Source organism: Budorcas taxicolor, chromosome 7, assembly GCF_023091745.1.
Source record: "Budorcas taxicolor isolate Tak-1 chromosome 7, Takin1.1, whole genome shotgun sequence".
NCBI classification, from domain to species: domain Eukaryota; kingdom Metazoa; phylum Chordata; class Mammalia; order Artiodactyla; family Bovidae; genus Budorcas; species Budorcas taxicolor.
The window spans coordinates 25,873,309-25,896,065 of NC_068916.1; the positions used below are offsets into that span (position 1 = coordinate 25,873,309).

The following is a 22,757-nucleotide window of genomic DNA, read 5'->3' on the forward strand; positions in this document are numbered from 1 at the left end:
GGACATGGGTTTGGGTGGACTCCAGGAGTTGGTGATGGACAGGGAGGCCTGGCGTGCTGCGGTTCATGGGTTCACAAAGAGTCAGACACGACTGAGCGACTGAACTGAACTGAATGCATGCTTCTGTGTAAAGGTCCACTTATTTAGAGGAAAAAAATTTTCTATTAGTGTTACCTCGGCAACTAGAAAGTAGTTATTAAACTAATACACCAACTTACAGAGTTAATGTGAGGGTTGTATAAGATAGGGTATTCATTTACATAGAAACACAAAGTTAAAATTATTGAAGATGAAAATTTCAAAAAAAAAAAACAGGAAACAATATTAGATAGCTTTAGTTTTTCAACATGACAAAATTATATGTACTGGCTAATTACTTTCTGGCTGCCACAAAATATGGGTTAATGAATCATTTACCCTGCCAAATGAAGACTAGGGAACTACACTGCATTACAGCATTTTGAATTATGAAGTAACATTTGGATTCCAAACACAACTGATGTGACTTTTTAGACAGTAAATCAACCTTACCAAATCATCTTAAGCCACAGGGGAAAAAAAAACATGAACAGGAATACAATGTTGGGGGCAGATATAAAGCTATAAAAGTTCAAATGCATTTAACAACTACTTATTTAGAAGACTGAAGAAGGAAATGGTAACCCACTCCAGTATTCTTATCTGGAGAATTCCATGGACAGAGAAGCCTGGCAGGCTACAGTCCATGGCTGGTCACAAAGAGTCAGACAAGACTGAGCATGACCAACCTAGATAGCATATTCAAAAGTAGACACATTACTTTGCCGACTAAGGTCCGTCTAGTCAAGGCTATGGTTTTTCCTGTGGTCGTGTATGGATGTGAGAGTTGGACTGTGAAGAAGGATGAGCGCCGAAGAATTGATGCTTTTGAACTGTGGTGCTGGAGAAGACTCTTGAGAGTCCCTTGGACTGCAAGGAGATCCAACCAGTCCATTCTGAAGGAGATCAGCCCTGGGATTTCTTTGGAAGAAATGATGCTAAAGCTGAAACTCCAGTACTTTGGCCACCTCATGCGAAGAGTGGACTCATTGGAAAAGACTCTGATGCTGGGAGGGATTGGGGGCAGGAGGAGAAGGGGACGACTGAGGATGAGATGGCTGGATGGCATCACTGACTCGATGGACGTGAGTCTGAGTGAACTCCGGGAGTTGGTGATGGACAAGGAGGCCTGGCATGCTGCGATTCATGGGGTCGCAAAGAGTCGGACACAACTGAGTGACTGAACTGAACTGATGCATAGGGTGGTAGCTACTCTCTACCAGAGAACAGAGAAATTTTTAAATATACAAAAATGCTTATCCTTATTCAGGTTATCAAGTTACCTATTCATTGATGTGTCTGTGGCTGCTGCTGCTGCTAAGTCGCTTCAGTCGTGTCCGACTCTGTGCAACTCCATAGACGGCAGCCCACCAGGCTCCCCCATTCCTGGGATTCTCCAGGCAAGATACTAGAGTGGGTTGCCATTTCCTTCTCCAATGCATGAAAGTGAAAAGTGAAAGCGAAATTGCTCAGTCTTCTCCAACTCTTAGCAACCCCAGGGACTGCAGCCCACCAGGCTCCTCCGTCCACAGGATTTTCCAGGCAAGAGTACTGGGGTGGGGTGCCATCACCTTCTCCAGTGGTTGTAGCAGACAATGCTAAAAGTTTCTGTTAACTACAACCACCAAAAAGGTCAAAAGTCCAGCATAAGGGTGATCACATATAAGTAGAACTGAAACATTAATCCATTCCAGAAGTTTCAAATTATTCCAAATTAATATTTGTAGTAAATGAAAAACAAGTAGGAAAAGCCTATTTAACAGTGCAACAATCTGCCTGAGTTGTTAAATACACAGTATTTTCATCTGTTTCTGAGCAATTATCTTATTATTTCCTATAACTACATACACACATGGAAAATATCACAGAGAAAAGGATGATTTTTTTTCCCCCATGACTCTCAAAGAGTTTGACTCTGGATATGAATTGATTTGTAGGTTAGGCAATAATTTGGTGTTATATATTTGGACTCCTATTATCTGTCTGGCTTCCTTTCATAATAGCCAGCATTTACTGAAAGCCTACTGTGTGCCAGACACTTCCCTAAATGTTTACACATACTCTTTCCCTGAACTGCAACATCTTTGAGAGATAGATATAATCTCCACCTAACAAAGGTAGAAACAGTCTTCTGATAGGCTAACTTACCCAAGCCATGCAGCTGTTAACGTGGCAACGCAGAGAATCTTCTAAATGGGAGAATTCCACGCATTACAGTGAGTAAGCCAAAGTGAATTATTTTAAGCTGTCTATTTTGAGTAAGAGGACTATAGACAAATTGCCCAACTTAAGAAACTGTCCTGCTTATACTTCCCAATTCCTCAGCTATTTTCAGTCTTACCTTGCTTCATCCTTCCTTCCTCTGCTTTCCAATCTAGAGAAGCTAAGGGTCTCTGATATAATCCTCGTAAAAAATGACAGAAGTAGTTCTGCACTGCATGACAGCAGAGGGGATATTTTAAAAATCTCTTTGCGCTTTGCAGAAATTCCCCCAGGGTCTACAGTGTATATGAGACTGCTGCAGACAGCTGCATGAGACCACCTATGAGAAAGAAGTGCTAGTGTATAGACAGAACCCACCTGGAAGGCATGTAAAATGTTTAAATATGAAATTGTCCAAGATAGTTACATTAGTTATTTAACTTCGGAAGCTTTTCTGGATGCTGTGGTGGTAGACAGGGTAGTTAAGACAGACCAATCAATCATTTGGTTTCTGTGTTACCTAGGATATTCTTTTTCCAATTACAAACCATGTTAGCTGCTCAAGTTAGCAACCTCTTTTGATCAAATGCTCTAGGTCAGGGCTTCCCTGGAGGCCCTGTGGTAAAGAATCCACCTGTCAATGCAGAAGACATGGGTTCAATCCCTGATCCAGGAAGATCCTACTTGCCTCGAACAGCTAAGCCTGTGCACCACAACTGTTAAGCCTGTGCTCTAGAGCTTGGGAGCCGCAACTACTGAAGCCCACTTACCCTGGAGCCCGTTCTCCACAACTACAGAAGCCACTGCAATGAGCAGCTCGAGCACTGCTAGTAGAGAGAGCAGCCCCCACTCACCGCAACTCAAGAAAACCCTGCACACAGCAATAAAGACCCAAAGCAGCCAAAAATAAGCAAAACAATAACAAAATATTTTTTAAAATGCTATTTAGAAAAGGCAGAGGAACCAGAGATCAAACTGCCAACATCCACTGGATCACTGAAAAAGCAAGACAGCTCCAGAAAAACATCTACTTTTGCTTTATTGACTATACCGAAACCTTTGACTGTGTGTAGATCACAACAAACTGTGGAAAATTCTTCAAGAGATGGGACTACCAGATCACCTGACATGCCTCCTGAGAAATCTGCATACAGGTCAGGAAGCAACAGTTAGAACTCGACATGGAACAACACACTGGTTCCAAATCGGGAAAGGAGTACGTCAAGACTGTATATTGTCACTCTGCTTATTTAACTTCTATGCAGAGTACGTCATGCAAAATGCCAGGCTGGATGAAGCACAAACTGGAATCAAGATTGCCGGGAGAAATATCAATAACCTCAGATATGCAGATGACACCACCCTTACGGCAGAAAGCGAAGAAGAATTAAAGAGCCTCTTGATGAAAGTGAAAGAGAAGAGTGAAAGAGTTGGCTTAAAACTCAACATTCAGAAAACTAAGATCATGGGATGTGGTCCCATCACTTCATGGCAAATAGATGGGGAAGCAGTGGAAACGGTGACAGACTTCATTTTTTGAGGCTACAGAATCACTGCAGATGGTGACTGCAGCAATGAAATTAAACGATGCTTATTCCTTGGAAGAAAAGTTATGACCAACATAGATAGCATATTAAAAAGCAGAGACATTACTTTACCAACAAAGGTCCCTTTAGTTAAAGCTATGGTTTTTCCAGTGGTCACGTATGGATGTGAGAGTTGGACTATAAAGAAAGTTGAGCGCCGAAGAATTGATGCTTTTGAAATGTGGTGTTGGAGAAGACTCTTTTAGAGTCCTTTGGACTGCAAGGAGATCCAACCTGTCAGTCCTAGAGGAAATCAGTCCTGAATATTCACTGGAAGGACTGATGCTAAAGCTGAAACTTCAATACTTTGGCCACATGATGCAACTAACTGACTCACTGGAAAAAACCCTGATGCTGGAAAAGACTGAAGCCAGGAGGAGAAAGGGACAACAGAGGATGAGATGGTTGGATGGCATCACAGACATGATGGACATGAGTTTGAGTAGGCCCCAGGAGTTGATGATGGACAGGGAAGCCTGGCGTGCTGAAGTCCATGGGGTGGCAAAGAGTCGGACACGACTGAGTAACTGAACTGAACTAAGGTGATTCTAGGTTCTCTCCTCCCATTTATAATTTATCATTGCATCCTCTTGACCCCTGGGAATCCACCTACACATCCATGCCCTTTCTGGAAGGCTTGAAAAATAAAATTACCCACACAGAATTCTTGAAGTTTATCATTAGTGGTTTGTGTCCATGTGTAGCAAGATTTGACATAATTGAAGAAAAAGTAATTATTAGTCTGTTTTAGAAGTTAAGTTTCTGGGGAGGGCGGTGGGAGGGGGGTTCAGGATGGGGAACACGTGTACACCCATGGCGGATTCATGTTCACGTATGGCAAAACCAATACAATATTGTAATTAGCCTCCTATTAAAATAATTAAATTTATTTTAAAAAATAGAAGTAAAGTTTCTGTATTTTTACAATTACAGACTTTACTATTCCTAATAATTTTTCTTTAACTTTTTTGTACATCCTCAAAATCCTATCCTTTAAAGTTAGGAAATTTCTGGAAGACTTCTAACTAAAATATTTAATTTGATATAACACTGCTTTATTGCTGAAATGTTGGTTTTAAAGTATTTCCTCTTGGGGAACTTTTTGCTTGCTATTCCCTCTGTTTTTAACACACTTTGAAAATGGCTGGCTCCTTCTCAACCTTTAGGTCCTCGCTCAAATGCAGCCTCCTTCCCAGATCACCCAACATATAGTTTCTTCTCAGTGGTGCCCCTTTTATTTTCTTCATAGCATATATCACACTTGGTAATTTATTTATTCAGCTCTTGTTATCTAAGCATCTACCTCTACTCCTTCAAAATAAATTAAAATGGCCTTCCCTGACATTTTTAATCAAAGACACAGAAAATAAATATTGAGCCTCTATGGGCCTTTATGAGCAATCCCTGTTTTCCAAATAATGTCCTGAAATAGTAACAAGTAAAATTGTATGTCCTGAGTCAGATCCACGTTCAAAACCCAGCTCTGCTACTCACTAGCTATGTGAAACTCTGGCAAGTTAACACCTCTGGCTCTCAGTTTCCACATCTGTAAAATGGAGATTGTATTACCAATCCCACAATGTTTGAGAAGATAAAGTGAGAAAACGTGACTGTACAGAACACAAAAAACTCTCACATACTGCTAGTGGGAATATAAAGTGGTACACAACTTTGGAAAAACAGTTTGGGCATTACCTATGTAAGCTGAAAAAAATGCACACCTTTTCATCCAGCAAATCTACTCCTAGAAACATCCCTATAGATAAACAACACTTAAATGAAGCAGGACACATATTAAAATATTCATGTCAGTATTGTTAACAAGTGCCAAGGACCAGAAACAATCTCAAACATCCACAACTACACAACAGCAGCATGTCATATAACGAGGGATCATCAGGAGTACAAGCGAATGAATTATAAATACACACAGTGAGCAAAAGATGACAGAAAAGAACCATAGGATTCCACATAGAGTTTTAAAGCAGGCAAAGCTAGACTAATGGTCTCCAGGAATACATAAAGGTGACAAAAGACATAAAAATTAAAAAAAAGACCCAGACCCAGACCCAAAGAAATAATCACTGTTAAGTTAGGACAGTGGTTACTTTCGGCACAGTGAGATTAGAGTGGGGTACACAGAGGGTTTCTGGGGTGCTAGCAATGGTCTATCCTTTAATTAAATTACACACAGGCTTTATGTTTTTTCTTTGCTGTATTTCATAATTTTTAAAAGACCTTTAAAAGGTTAAAAAAGAAAACATATTAATTACTTGGTACATTGTCTGGCATTAAAAGTAAGCAGTTGATAAATTTTGGCTATTATTACGGACAAAAACCAAGTGATATATTATTGCAACTGCCCATGGATAAGTTTAAATAACTAGATGTTGAACAAATACATAAAAATAAATACTGCAAAACATTATTAATCTAGACTCCACTACATTGCTTCTTATAATATTGACAGTTTAAGATTACCTTTGGAAGAATAAACAAAAACATGACCTATACGTACAAATATGGCACCTCCATGCTGAATCGTGCTAAAGGATGATAGCCTCTACCATCAGCACGTCAACAGGGTACAGCGTGAAGAACCGGCTCTGAAGTGACCCAGCTACTAGAAATGCTTTGTATTGTCCCTGCTGTTTAAAATGCCTTTAATAAATGAGCACTTCCTCCCTGTGTTGCTTGCTTTAGTGGCAATTGATAAGCACTTTAGAGCAGGGCTGCTGCCGCTGCTGCTAAGTTGCTTCAGTCGTGACCGACTCTGTGCAACCCCACAGATGGCAGCCCACCAGGCTCCACGATCCCTGGGATTCTTCAGGCAAGAACACTGGAGTGGGTTGCCATTTCCTTCTCCAATGCATGAAAGTGAAAAGTGAAAGTGAAGTCGCTCATAAGTGTCCGACTTTTCGTGACCCCATGGACTACAGCCTACCAGGCTCCTCCATCCACGGGATTTTCCAGGCAAGAGTACTGGAGTAGGTTGCCACTGCCTTCTCCATTAGAGCAGGGCTAGCAAGGGTTAATATTACACTGCACAATAAGAGAACAGAAACAAGACTTCTGGGCCCAGCTTTATTTAAGCAAGTTAAATCATTGTTAATGACAGAAAGAGGAGTGGGAAGTCTTCATTTCAGGGTACGGTTAGTATAAGAGAATTCACTACTTTCTTTACAAGCAGCTTATTACTGATTTAAAAAATTATACTTCAAGAAAGTTAAAATTCACAAAAAGAATGCTATTTAAATTGTAAAAACAAACTTTTGAACTAAAGCATTCATAAAGATACTTTAGATAAAAATTTTTCATACACTTCAATAGCATCTACTTAATACTAATGTAAGCTAAAGTGTTAATAGCATGAACCAAAGCCAAATCAGTATCTATAAATGGATGCATACATATGCAAATACAGATGTCAAAGTGGCTGGGCTTATTCTAACCATTTCTTCATCAAGCACTAGCCAATGATATCATCCCAAAGCTACCAACATTTCCTATCCGTGCTGTCGGTGATTGGTGTATTCAGTGTAATGCCCCCCATACAGACTATGCTCTCAAAACAAAGTATTGTTTTACAGGAATCCAATCTGCTCTGGCTAACAATGGTCTATTAATATCCAGCGGCATTAATGCAGAGCTCAAAACTCAAGTGCCACAGATAAAAGTGGATGCTGCGACCATGTGACTTTACAATGAACCAAGTCAGAACTGCTGATTACAGTCAAAGAATTCAGTCCTCTACCTAGCCCATCTTGTTCAAGACTGAGTTACAACAAAATGCATTAAGAATACTTTAATTTATATATCATTTCAAATTCCATACAACCTGCTAATGTCAACAAACTATAGCTTAAAAGAACATTTTAATTGACGGTACCAGAAAACTTACTAAGTGATCCTGGAAGATATAACTGTATCATTTACATTTCAAATTGTTTTATTTTTAAAATAAGGAGAACCAGAAGTTGTCAAGGATATAAACATGTGACTTAGTGACATTCTAAATATGTAGTATTAGAAATGCAATAAACATGGAGAAACACGTGGTAACAAAAACTTCATTTGGTACACAGTATGCACTTAGTAGCTCACATATTTCTTACATGAATATATGCTATTTCTCACTATGAATTAACATCTTTCCCATTTTCTATAGAAGAAAATTGAGGACCTGAGGTGGCAAGTAAGATCATCTAAGTATTAAATGGAAAAGGCAAGATTTAAACCCGTGACTGACAGTCAACTAACTACGTATGGAAAAAAAACTAGGAGAAATTGAAAACAAGATCAGATGACAGAAAGAGAAGAGGAACTAAAGAGCATCTTGATGAAGGTGAAAGGGGAGAGTTAAAAAGCTGGCTTAAAACTCAACATTCAAAAAACTAAGATCATGGCATCCAGTCCCATCATTTCATGGCAAACAGATGGGGGAAAAAATGGAAACAGTGACAAGCTTTACTCCCTTGGACTCCAAAGTCACTGCAGATGGTGACTGCAGCCATGGAATTAAAAGATGCTTGCTCCTTGGAAGAAAAGCCATGACAAACCTAGACAGCATATTAAAAAGCAGAGACATCACTTTGCCTACAAAGGTCTATACAGTCAAAGCTATTTTTCCAGTAGTCATGTACGGATATGAGAGTTGGGACCATAAAGAAGGCTGAGCACTGACGAACTGATGCTTTTGAACTGTGGTGTTGGAGAAGATTCTTGAGAGTCCCTTGGACAGCAAGGATATCAAACCAGTCAATCCTAAAGGAAATCAATCCTGAATATTCATTGGAAGGACTGATGCTGAAGCTCCAGTACTTTGGCCACCTGATGCGAAGGGCTGACTCACTGGAAAGACCCTGATGCTAGAAAAGATTGAGGGCAGGAGGAGAAGGGGCAACAGAGGATGAAATGGTTGGATGGCATCACCAACTCAATGGACATGACTTTGAGCAAGCTCTGGGAGATGGGAAGGACAGGGAAGCCTGGCGTGCTGCAATCTATGGGGTCACAGAGTTGGACACAACTGAGCAACTGAAAAACAATACACCTATCTAAGAGTTAAATCCAGATCTTTGATAGTTAGATTCCTATATTAGGATGTTTCAAAATTGACACTCAGCATATCAATAAAAAAAAACAACCCACAACAATGTACTACTGTCACAATGATAACCAAAATCTGTCTAAGACATATTCTTTGGGAGGGAGGAATAATTTTTTTCCAGGTAAGTCTTTTAAAATTTGGGAGTCATTGGTCCAAACAAAAGGAAAGGGAGACAGAAAGCTAGTTTCAGAGATGCAGCCTCACGAAGTGTTAGTTAAGTGCTTAGGAAAACCACAACCTTGCAAAATATAACTGCTACTCCAAGACCTTCTGAAAACCCACCTCCTCCAAAGACAGACTGGAAGACCAAATGCAGAAATGTGAGTTAAAAAGTGCTTTGGAAATGTAACACTTTATACAATATTAACAGATTCTTCACAGACTTTCCAATATTAAAGATGAGGAACTCATCTTTAACAACAAATATTTCATTGAGGGCCTGATATGTTTAGACAACTTTATTTAAGGAAGGATCTCATGCAAAATCAGAAAAAAAAAAGTGACTGTTTAACAATTTTAAACTAGTGGTGACTATTTGAATGGAAGCACAGGCTAATAGGTTCTCTGTGATGAGGGAAATGCTCTATATCTTCACTGTCCAGTATGGTAGCCACCAGCCAACATGTGGGTACTGAGCACTCAAAATATGGCTCAAGTAAGCGTATTTTTAACTTTAGTTTAAACTCAGCTTAACAGCCAAATGTGACTAGTGGTTATAGTATTGAAAAGTGAAAGCCCAGATCATAAAAATTACATCCCACTTTTGGGAAATACAGAGAAGAAAGGCAGAAGAAATGGGAAACAACAACAACAACAACTTACTTGAGTCCTTTTATAAGAAACTTTCTTTAAATTTTTTGAAAAGAATTTTCTATTGGGAAAAGATCTATCCACACTGTGAAACTGAGGACTCTAAACCTTTTCTACTTTATTTTCAATGAACTAAAAAACAACTGCCATGGGTATTTTAAAAAGAAACAAACCACCGAAATAGCAAGACTTGTATAGTATTAAACTGTGGGACACTGGAATTAACTGGGAGTTAAAACAGTTGTGGCAAGTTCCAGCCTTGTCTCTGCCAGTTATGGGTCTTATGATTTTGGACAGGTAGGTCACCTAGCTCTTTCATGTGCCAACTGGGGCCACATGGCTGTCAAATGTCCTTTAGAAATTCTAGATGACAATATAAGGAACATGAAAGTTTAAGATTCTTCGGCAACATTAATTTATTAAAAAAAAAAAAACAGTTCTATTATTCAACACGTATTAACAGGATCTGCTACGTAGTAGGGACATAATGATAAACAGCCACAGACACAGTCTGCTTCTCATGGAGCTTGAAGTCAACTCAAGTTGACTCAAATAACCATCTTAACACACGCACACTCCCTCTAATTGAAGTAAGTGCTCCAAGAGAAAAGAGATTTGTCCTAGACTGGAGGTTAAAGGCCTCCTCTCCCAGGAAATAAGGACTGAAGTGAAACTTTAAGACTGAAAAGTTTTATCAGTATGGCATGGGGGAGAAAGGAGGAAGATTTCCTGGATCCTATTACATACTACAAAGGCCCAATGGCCAAAGAAAATACTGTGCTGTTAAGAACTGAAACATTTAAGAGGATGTAGCCCAGAGCTAGACAATGCAGGGCTAGTTTTAAGCCAAGGAATAACATGGTCAATTTTGTTTTAAAAGGATCACTCTGGGCACAATAACGACACGGCACAGTGAGTAAGAGGAAGCCGTAAAAGGTTGCTGGAGAGGGACATGCTGCAGTTGTCTAGGATGGCAGCAGCGAGGATGAAAATCATATTTAGAAAATAAAGATGAGGCAAAGAACTTGGTGATGACCTGGATATACAGAGAGAGAAGGAGAAGTGTCAGGGATGACTCAGTCTTCTCACTCGTGCAATGTGATGAGTGGTAAGTACCATTCAGAAACACAGGACACACTGCAAGAGGGCCTGGGTGGTTTTGTTTTGGGAGGCAGAGGGAGAGGTATAAGTTTGTGAGTGTGGGGTGTCTTTAGACTGGAAGCAAAAGTGTCTAGCAGGCACTGGATACCAGGACTCAGAAATCGAGTATTAATTAGTAAGAGACAAAATCCGGGGAGTAATTAGCCTTCAGGTGATACTGAAAGGTGATATACAGAGAGAAGATGACAAAGAAAGCAAGCAAGCCAGAAGCAAGCCTAGAGGATGGCCAGTTTAGAGACAAAGGAGACTGCAGGAGACTCTGGGTTGAAAAAGCCAGAGAGGGAGAAGGAAAAGTAAGAGAGTGGTGTTACAGAAGCCAAGAAGTGTCAAGAAGACTTCAAAAGAGTATCAAACGCTGCTGGAAGGCTGACTGCTACTGAGAAAAAGGGTTTGCTGGAATTAGTGATAAGGATGAAGGAGCTCACCGGTGACTTTTAACAAGAACTATTTAGGTGAAATGATGGGGTAAAAGTCATGTTACAGCAGATGGCCAGGATCCTCATAGTTCCTTTAAGTCTTGCTCTAATGGACCATAGTCAAGCTTGTCTTCCAAGCCACCTACCTGCAATACGGGTCCGAAATGACTCACACACTAAACTGTCAGAAACTATGTCACTGAAGGAACCAATTCACAACGACCCAACAAAGAACCACCCAGAGGTTCCTAGTATGCTTACTCTAGATAAATAGCCAGTTTGTCACTGCTCAGGAACTGCATAGTGAAAATTTCAGACAGAGAAATTTCTGAGTGCAAGGGTACTATGACTACATCAACCACAACCAGCTTCTACATTGAGATGAGATTCCACCAGCTATGTTTGCTTTTCAGACTTCCCTCTTCTTCTAATCAGAAGTCCCCAAGCTATGGGCTTTAAGTTTTTCATAACAGCTTTGTGCTAAGTTGCTTCAATCATGTCTGACTCTGTGCGACCCTATGAACTATAGCCCGCCAGGCTCCTCTGTCCATGGGATTTTCTAATTTCCTCTGTCCATGCCCTTCTCCAGGGGATCTCCCTGACCCGGGGATCGAACCCATGTCTCTTATGTCTCCTGCCCCGGCAGGCAGGTTCTTTACCATAATAGCTTTGTTGTTGTTGTCAGTCGCTCAGTTGTGTCTGACTCTTTGCCACCCCGTGGACAGCAGTACCCCAGGCTTCACTGTCCTTCACCATCTCCTGAAGCTTGCTCAAACTCATGTCCATTGAGTCAGTGATGCCATCCAACCATTTCATCCTCTGTCGGTCGTCCCCTTCTCCTGCCTTCAATCTTTCCCAGCATCAGCGTCTTTTCTAATGAGTCAGCTCTTTGCATCAGGTGGCCAAAGTACTGGAGCTTCAGCATCAGTCCTTCCAATGAATATTCAAGGGATAGACTGGTTTGATCTCCTTGCAGTCCAAGGGACTCTCAAGAGCCTTCTCCAACACCAAGGGTCAAAGACAATCAATTCTTTGGGCCCACCCTTCTTTATGGTCCAACTCTCACATCCATACATGTCTACTGGAAAAACCATAGCTTTGACTATACGGATCTTTCTTAATAGCTTTAGGAAAGCACTATTACAGGTTCTAGTGAAAAATGGAAGGATAATAAAGCCAATGGCAGATGATAAATTTAATATTTAATGGGAAACCATTGATATGTTTTTAACTTCGGTAGTTAACTAGTTTTCCTTGTCCATCCCTCACTCCTTCACTTTGCAGAGTCAACTCACTAGTTCCCCACTTATACTCTTTGAAAAACTACCAGTTCTCATAAAAACACATTTTTATGCTAGAAATTAAAACCCATTTTCTTAGGTTCTATTACTTCACAAACAATTAGCTGCAATTTTATAACTGTTTGCCCCATTACAGAACTAACTTGTAGGCTGAAACCCAACTCTTGAGTCCACTTACCAAACTGGCTCCTCCCAGTCTCTCACCTCTTCATAAACATTGATTCTGTTCTCAACAAGGGAAAACTCCTCACTCAAACAGTTGCTAATCTCAACAATTTCACCTTTTAAATATAATCAGCATTTAAACACCTGTCATCATATCAAACACTATCACCTTCATAATGGTCATCATCATCATAACTAAAACACTGCCAACTGGTTTCCCAGCTTCCACTCTTACGTGCTGATGGGATACTCCCCAAACAGCAACGAGAGTGATGTTTTACAAATGTAAGTCAGATCATGTCAAGTCTGTGCTCAGAGCTTTCCATGACTCCCTACATCACTCAGGGTAAAATTCTAAGTCTTCATCACGATCTACCAGGTTTTACATTGTTGCTCTTCACTACTGTTCCAGCCTCCCCTGTCACTCTCCTGCTAGTCACCCCAGTCTTGTTGGTCCCCTTGTTTCTCAGTCATGTCAAGCACACCCCAGGCACACTCCTATCTCAAGGTCCTGGTTTTTGCAGTCCTCTGCCGATTCTTCTCCCAAGGTATTTGCATGGGCTGATCTTTAGTTCCTGTCTAGTGACTGCTCGTGGAGAAGGAAATAGCACCCCACTCCAGTACTCTTGCCTGGAAAATCCCATGGACGGAAGAGCCTGGTAGGCTGCAGTCCATGGGGTCACTAAGAGTCGGACACGACTGAGCGACTTCACTTTCACTTTTCACTTTCATGCATTGGAGAAGGAAACGGCAACCCAATCCAGTGCTCTTGCCTGGAGAATCCCAGGGACGGGGGAGACTGGTGGGCTGCCGTCTATAGGGTCGCAGAGTCGGACACGACTGAAGCGACCTAGCAGCAGCAGCAGCGACTGCTCGAGTCAGAGAGGGCTTCTCTAACTTACCTAAAACAGCACCACCCCAGCCATTACCATCTATCTACCTTTCAGTTTCTTCACAGCAGTTATATCACACTTACTGGCTTACTTCTCCTACCACTAAGATAAATGCTCTACAATTCTTCTCTGCTCACTGCTGTATCCTCAGCACTCAGAACAGGGCTATTACTGGCGCTCAATCAAGACTTTTTGAATAACTAAAAAATTCATATTCATTTCAGTTCAGCATGGAGCCAATCTGATTGGTACCACAGACTTTACAAACACATATGAAACATGTAATAAATAAATTAGTGAAAATGAACACACTCAATACATAAGAACCAAGAAACTCTCTTTTGGTCCTTTAAACTCTGGTCTAACAAGATTGGGAATGTAAGTGCGAACACAAACACATGAAGACATTGATTACAAAAGCAGTACACAGATTTTTTGCCACATTTTAAACCTCAAATATATCTTTCCCTCTTCCCAGGCAGTCAGTTGGTGTATACTTGGAGAATGTGTAAAGTCTTATGGGTAAACCAGACTTCAGCTCTGGTGGATCTGGTTTAGAGGGTGGTAAAAGTCCGTCCTAAAGGAGATCAGTCCTGGGTGTTCATTGGAAGGACTGATGCTGAAGCTGAAACTCCAATACTTTGGCCACCTCATGCAAAGGGTTGACTCATTGGAAAAGACCCTGACGCTGGGAGGGGTTGGGAGCAGAAGGGGACGACAGAGGATGAGTGGCTGGATGGCATCACCGACTCGACGGACGTGAGTTTGGGTGAACTCTGGGAGTTGGTGATGGACAGGGAGGCCTGGTGTGCTGCGACTCATGGTGTCGCAAAGAGCAGGACACGACTGAGCGACTGAACTGAACTGAACTGAAACGTCACTCAGTTGAATTCTCCAGGCCAGAATACTAGAGTGGGTAGCCTTTCCTTTCTTCAGGGGATCTTCCCAACCCAGGGATCTAACCCAGGTCTCCCACATTGCAGGCAGATTCTTTACCAGCTGAGGCACAAGGGAAGCCCTTAGAGGGTGGGGCCCCTGGCAAAATTGTGAAACAGTCCAAGTTTGTGCCACACACACATATTTCTGATCAAGGTCCCACCTCTACTCAACCTGGACCTACTCTACTCCCTATCCCCAGGGATTTGACCCATTCTTCTTCTTCCTGGGTGATCTTCCAAAACTCAAGCTCTGTACTGATATGATTAGCAGTGTGTGGAATTTCTTGTCCAAGACTCAACACAACCCACTTAGAGCAGTAGCTACACTTGATTAAAGTCCTTGTTAAGTGGGAGGAACTTATCACTCCGATACACTCAACAAACAAATCTTTATTAACTACCTATTCTCTCTCCAGAGATGAATGAGATACCGGCTCGGGTCCTAGTGAAAGAGACAGTCGCGTTAGTTAATAACTCCTGCTCTCTTCTTTCGGTTATGTAACCATTCCACTCTCAAGTCAAGATAGAAGAGTGATGCTGGCAACCCCCAACATGTCCCCCTCAACATCCCTGCCATCTCAGAGCAGGCCCAGGGAATACAGAGGAAGAAGAAACAATAAGAAAGAGGAGCTATGTCCTGGCAACATTAAAGAAAAAAAACAACACCTGGGTGTGAATTTCATCTGTACCACTTTCTATGACAGTGGTATTAAGGATTTCTTCAGGTTCTATGAGGCCATTTTATCATGAGTAAAATGTGTCTAAGACTTCTTAGGAATTAAATGAAAAAACCAACATGCTTAGTGAAACAGGAGACATTTTTCCACATCTGATGTTTTCTATCATACACGTTGAAATTGTCTATCAAATACTTATTTCTCTATTTACCATCTACTTTTTAATTTCTTCTTATAGGGGCAGGAATCACTACGTCAGTTTTATTCTTTAAAAAAAAATCAATTATTGGCATCAGCTTTGAAGACTTTCTGTCCTTTTAAAAATTATTTTCTCTCAGCTTCCCTGACACTGCTCTCCTGGCTATTTCTCACCAGCCTAAGAGCTCCTTCTTTATTTCCTTTGCCTGTGTCTCCACAATCTCCAGTAGACCTCTAGGCATTCCCCAAGTCGAAGCCCAGACCGTGTTTCGTTCTCTTATCTACCCACTTTCCCAAGTAACTTCACGCATGACTTTAGACCATCAGTACATATACACATATGTATATACACATACATACATATATTTCATATACATATATATTCTGCCCCTTCTCCCTCAAAATGACTCTTGGACTAAGATGTCTTACAAGCTACTCAAAAAGCATTCTTTCTTTCCTCCCCAAATCAATGTTCCTTCTCTAGTCTTTCCCATCTTAAGCAAAGTACCATGTATTCAGCTGCTCAGGTCCAAAATCTAGGAGTCAGCTTCTCTTTCATGCCCATATCCAATCCACGTACATCCCACTCATTCTGCCCCCCAACCCTTATCATTTATAATGAGACCACAGCAAAAGCTGCTTCTGTTCTCCCTCCTGCCAATCCCTTCATCCAGCAATCAAAAGATGTTAAAATAGTTCACGTTACTACGTCACACAAAATCAATCACTTTTCACTACCTTTATAAACAAATCTTATATTGGCCTCCTTATAGTTCTTTGAACACACCACTCTCACTATCTTCACAGATTTTGTTCCTTTGACCCGGCAGGTTGTTCTGCTCTATCATCAGCTTAGCCTGTAAGTTTCAGCTTCAGTGTCACACTTTGTGAAAAAGGCCTCCCCAAACCTAACTAAAATTAGGACCTATTATATCTTCATCAACATTCAATACTCCTCTTTCACAGCACCGGCGGAGGTGGCATTTAATCACATTATCTGTTTGGTTAATGGATGCTTACTACTTACTAGAGTATGACAGAAGTGAAGTGAAGTGAAGTCGCTCAGTCGTGTCTGACTCTTTACGACCCCATGGACTGTAGCCTACTGGGCTCCTCCATCCTTGGGATTCTCCAAGCAAGAGTACTGGAGTGGGGTGCCATTTAGTCAGTATCTATTTTGCTAACCACTGCATCGCTCCATAGTGCCACAGTCATGTGACCTACACCTACGAAACTCTTCTCCCTAATAAATATTTGGTAAATGGAGGACTCATGAGTCCTGGCCCTAGAATGGCTGTGTGATACAGCAAGATGCACCTTGATTATTTAACTACTCCTCTTCAGCTGGATTTTTGGGCAAAATGCTTTACAACGTCACAGTGCTAGGCGAAGAAAGGAACTCAAGTATAGGAAGACAGTGTAGTCCTTTCCCCCAACAAGTTCCTGGAGTGCTTTTCTTTTACTTCTTTTATTCTTCCATAGTTCCCAGCACAGACTTAGACCCATGGTAGATAATGAAGAACTCAGTGACCTGAGCAGACTCTATGACAGTCAATCAAGAGCTAGGATTAAACACTATAGAATTCTGAGCGCTATGATTTCATCTAGGGCTACAAGCAGTAGAAAAGATTTTAATGAGTAAAAGTCAATCTAAAAAGTGAGGAACAACTTTTGGGAATCTTGCCAACCTGTACTATCAGCCTCACCCTGCCCTCCTTCAATAGCGGTTTATCTATGGCCAGATTGGTACTCCTTAACATGACACGTCTCTTTAATCTGTTTGCTAATTTCTAAACAAAAGTTTCTTCAAGATGAGGTTCTGTACTTACCTAACCTAATAAACCTTTTCACTGCCCATAAAGGACCTGAATGCTGCTGCTATTGCTGCTAAGTCACTTCAGTCGTATCTGACTCTGTGCGACCCCATAGACAGCAGCCCACCAGGCTCCCCCATCCCTGGGATTCTCCAGGCAAGAACACTGGAGTGGGTTGCCATTTAGTAAAAGGTAAAAAACTAAAAAGAACTTATTATACCACATGCTGCAAAAATGAAACTCTGAATGTAACATTTTAGTTACTACATTCACTGAAAATTGTAGAGATTAAGAGAACCTTAAAAGTGAAGTCCTAAAGCTTAACTATGTACTTAAAAATTTTTTTTTTCTTTTCCTGCAGCATACAACATACGAGATCTTAGGTCCCTGACCAGGTATTGAAGTCCTGCCCCCTGCATTGGAAGTCCAGAGTCCTAATCACTGGACCACCAGGGAAGTTCCTAACTATTTACTTTATGAAGGGCCAATATAAGACTGAAATGGTAACTACACTGGCCATTATTTTGCTGGTACTTAACAAGGGCCTTTGTGTACATTTTTTTCTCTAATCTTCAAAAGAACTCTGAAAGATGAGGAAGCTGAGGCTGACAGGCCAGGTGACTTCGTCAACTGCTGCGCATCTAAACCATGCCGGTGTTCTTTCTCATACATTGTGAGCGGACCAAAACCACCAAACAAAACCCTGAAATCTGGGGAGAACTAAAAGTGATTTGCTATTTAGAGAATGTAATTTAAAATAACAAAAACTTTCCCAGGAAGCATACAAGATCAAGGTATATAATAATATCCTTCAATAAAAAAAGCCTTTAAGACTTATGCATAATACAGACTGTTTTACTACTCAACTAAGGGCTTTGATGAAATAAATCTGAAAATATTTATACAGTATTTTCAATAATAAAAATGCTCTAAGAAAAGGGAAATTACCAGCTACATAATCTACTTTATAAGGACTATATAAGGAATTTTGAAAAAAAAAGAATAGATTTGAGAGAAACAACAGAAATATGAATAAAATGTTTTTTAAAAAATGTTTTCTTCTGAAATGACAAAACACCATAACGGAATGAAAGGAGTAGTATTATCCTTAAATGATGCCAGGCTTTTAAACAATCGATACACTGTAAGGGTTGGGATCTCAGTAATTATCTCAATGAATATTATGTCACATTTTCAAACACTGGGGCAGGTGTAATCTTGTATAAAATGACTGTATGAGATCAAATAATCATATCCAAAAGAAATTACATACTTTCTGTATTTCTATTTCAACTTTTCGACACTATGATCACATCAATCTACATGGTACTACTAACTCTTAGCATTCACAAATTCCATCAATGTAGTCATTATACACTTGTAAAGGCAGACTTCAAGCAATCCAAGTTATAAAAGAAGCTAATTATTAATCAAATCTCAAAGGCATCAATGTCATCTCAAAAGAACGATTTTGTACCCTGAAGAAATAAAAAGTCTTATGGGGTCATAAAAAACAGAATTACAGAAATCAATAGTTTATAGGGATGGCTTTCTGATCACAAAGTGTAACTACTTACGCAAGACCCCAAAAGGTCTTTTCTAGATAGACATCCTCCACAGAAAAAACAAGTCTCCTGTTTTTCTCTCCCTCTCCCTCTTTTAGACTCTGCCCACTCCACCCCCCCTTTTGATGTGACCCTCTTCCAAAAGGTTTACATTATAAAAGGTGGATTTATGCTATTATCAGGAACAGCTTGTCCCAAGATTTAAGATTTCTATGATCTTTGGACATTCAAGATTGCAGGTACAGAGCTTTAATAATTCATAGACCACAAACACGCTGCTAAGGCTTTCCCTTCAAACACTAACGTTCCCACTCTTGGGAGCCCTAATGGGTATACAGAAGCCATACAATACAACCTTTAAAAAAAGGCACGGAGGGTAGGTTCTCTCCACTCTCTCCTGAGAGATGTCCTCAACTAAACCTCCCGCACATTCCCTTGTCCGGACCTAAAAGCACAACTGTCATTCAGAGGGATGGTAATTGGTAAGCGTGGGTAAAAAAAAAAAAAAAAGGCATAACTAAATATACAACTGGATGGGGAAGGTTGTTAAAAGCAGCCTCTCCTGTATCACGTAACTAGCCTAACCCGCTGCAAACTTTCAAGATATTAAGTTACATTCCTCTGCAATTCCACCCTTGACAGCTGAATCCAGAGATGCCAGCGAGTCGTGCACGTCCATTCCCGCCGCCTTACCCGTGGAGAGCCGGCGGCTGTGTCCCGCGGTCAGCGTGAACCAGAGGCTGGGGAGGAGGGGAGGGCTGCAGGGAGAGGGCCGGGAGAGCTCACCTTTTCCAACTCATCGTGGAGCTCCGCCAGGCTGGGCCGGAGCAGCTTCTCGCCTAGCTGCGCTGCCGTGTGCCGATAGTGGTCGATCCTGGGCACGGCGTCCATAGTGTTGTGGCCGAAGGTGCGCAGGTAGTAGGTGTTGGTGTGGGTGTCATAGTAGTAGTGCTGGTGGTGCCCGCTGCCGCCGCCGCCCGAGTGCAGGCTGCTCCCCTCGCTCAGCACCGTGTCCCCGCCGTTGTGGAAGCTCACGTTGGGCCCGTCGCCTCCGATCCCTGCCGCATCAGACACGCTCTCGTCCGCCGACGAAGAGGCAGCCGGGTCCACGAAGTTCACGCGGAAGCGGCCCTTGGCTTCCTCGCTGGCCTTAGCCTGCCCGCTTTCGACGCTGGCTTTCCCGTCCGCGGGGGTCTCCTTGCCTCCCGCTCCAGCGCTAGCCGCCGCCGCCCGCCCGGCATTCTCGGAAACCAGATCCACCTGGAAGCGGCTCTGGCTCGGGGTGGGCCCCAGGGGTCTGCCCAGCCCGTCGCCGGCAGCCGCGGCGCCCTCCCCGCGGACCCCACCACCGCCACGGCTCACAGCTGCAGCATCCTCCGGCGCTGAGGGCACGGCTGTGCCGGGCAGGTCCATCCCGGCGGCGGCCAGCGGGGCGGCTGGAGGCGTCTCCCCAACCCCGGCCAGCCTCGGGGCGCCGGAGGAGGGCGCCGTGGGCCCCGGTTCCATCGCCGCCCGACCCCCGGCGGGCCCGGAGAACCTGGCGGACCTCGCGGGCTGCACGCCCTCCGCGCCCCCGGCCGGCGGTGGTAGCGGCCGCAACGCCAGGTGGGGGAGTCGCACTCCCAGCCGCGCGCTCGCCGCCGCTAGCCCGAGCCGGGACGAACGCCTCCGGCGGCCGAGTCTGCGCGCGAGTGTGGCGGGCGCGGGGCGGGCCCCGCTGTTTAAAGCCTCGGCGGGGCCGCGGCGGTGGCGGCTCCGGCAGCAGCACGCGGGAGGCGGGGCCCGCGGCTCCTCCGCCCCTCAGCCCGCCCACCCGCGGACCGGCAGAGGCGCGCGGCAGAGGTTCCCTCGGTTCCCGGCGGGTCCCGGCTTCTGCGCGGCTCCACGCAGGAATCGCGTCCGGCCAGTCCGGCCCGGGCCTCCGGCAGCACGAGCAGCGTGATCGGGGAGCGGCCGCCAGCCGCCGTCGCCGGGAAGATCTCTGCGCGGCTACCTCCTCTTCCGTCGCCCTCCTCCCACCCCTCCACCTCCTTCCCCCGCCCCACTCTGCGGCGGAGAGGAGCTGGCCCCCGGCCTCCTCCCTTCCTCCCCGCCCCTGGGGCCGCGCGTCAGTGGGCCGGCACCCAGGCCACGGCGGACCAGCTGCGGACGGCGCCCAGCCCGAGCCGGCTGGAGAAGGGGCGCACGGGCCCTGCCTCGGCGCACGCCGATCGCTGATGCTCAGGCGCCAGCTGCCACCACGGCGGCGGCTCCGAGGGATGTCGCCCGCTCGCCTTTTTTTTTTTTTTTTTTAAGCTCTGAGCTCGCAGTACCGGGCTCAGACGGCGAGATCTCGCGAGATGCTGCAGGGCTACTGGGCTGATTACCCTGCGGCGCTTGGTACCCGAGGCGATGCTGGAGCCGCTGACCGCCCAGCGCGCCTGCGGGTGATGCGGCCGGTTTTCTCGTCCATCCCGCAGGTGCTTCCGGAGTTTTAGGCAAGATGCGCCCGGGGCGAGGCCTGCGCGGAGATCTGGCTCGCCGCTACTCCCCTCACTCACTCCAGGCCTGCGCCTTTGGGGAGGAAGGATTTCCTCTGTACTGTCTTTAAGGCGTTTACCCCCAGGCAGCGTTAATTTGCATAATCTGTTACTAATTCTTGTGGTGATGCAGTGGGTGTGTTCACTCTTACAATGACACGTTCATTTTAAAAGCTGTGATGTTTGAAGACGAGAACGGAGCCTAGTTGTGATAGATAACATTGTTTCAAGACGATTTTTAACTTGAAGTTGTTGCTGTTTTTTTTAATGTATATATTGAGAGCAAAAACTAACAGTGGAGCACTCGCTTGGAAGTTTCGACGTGGTTTAGGTTATGAAGAATTCTATTTCAAGTAAAATAGTAAGGTACCTCTCTCCTGTCCAGGCCTATTTTTTCTTCTGTCAAAAATAGGGGAACTTTGTAACTTTCTTAGCAGTAGAGAAAATCCATTTTTAACATAAATTCTACCCACAGCCCTACATAAAAACAGATAACCATGAATGACTTCTTTCCTCATGTGTCTTTTTGTATTGGTAGTGTAATTTAAAATTTTTTAATGCAAATGAAAACCATTCTTTGCTGAATCCTGGAAGCATGATCAGAGAGGCAGAGTTTGTGGAACTGTTTGGAAATACGGAGAAGTCTGCAAGCAGGCAATTTTCAAAAAATTGCCCTATCCATGATTTTATTTGACATTCACTTTTCATCTTAGTTTATCTTTATTGTAAAGATGGAAGAGAGGAAGGAACCACTCTAGGATCATGTAGCCACAGTTTAAGTCCATCATGAGCTTTAGTTATATTGGCAGAAAACTGCGGGTCCAGCTCTGTAACTCTATGGACTGTAACACATCAGGCTCTTCTGTCCATGGGATCCTCCAGGCAAGAATACTGGAGTGGATTGCCATGTACTTCTCCAGGGGATCTTCGTGACCCAGGGCTCGAACCCGTGCCTCTTACGTCTTGGATTGGCAGGCAGGTTCTTTACCACTAGTGTCACCTATGTGAAACTGAAGCTGAAAATCCCTCAGTCGTGTCCAGCTTTTTGCGACCTCATGGACTGTACAGTCCATGGAATTCTCCAGGCCAGAATACTAGAGTGGGTAGCCTTTCCCTTCTCCAGGGGATCTTCACAACCCAGGGATTGAACCCAGGTCTCCCACATTGCAGGCAGATTTTTTACCAGCTGAGCCACAGGGAAGCCCAGAAAACTAGGAAGAGGCCAGAGTAATCAAGTGGCAGTACAGTTTCCACGACAGGATTGCTGCCTTAGTAGCTGGTGTTTGTGGTATCTTTTAGCTACAGAGCTAATTTGATGGCTATA

General features: G+C 43.4%; 1 protein-coding gene across 1 annotated transcript in view; it reads right to left on the reverse strand.

Moving 5' to 3' along the window:
* The window catches only part of SLC12A2 (solute carrier family 12 member 2), a 93,214-nt gene extending 72,794 nt beyond the window's left edge, over positions 1-20,420 (reverse strand). The window contains exon 1 of the mRNA XM_052642968.1: positions 19,701-20,420. Coding sequence (XP_052498928.1) covers positions 19,701-20,420 — 720 coding nt within the window. The remainder of the gene's footprint in view (positions 1-19,700) is intronic.
* Between the last annotated feature and the right edge of the window lie 2,337 nt (positions 20,421-22,757).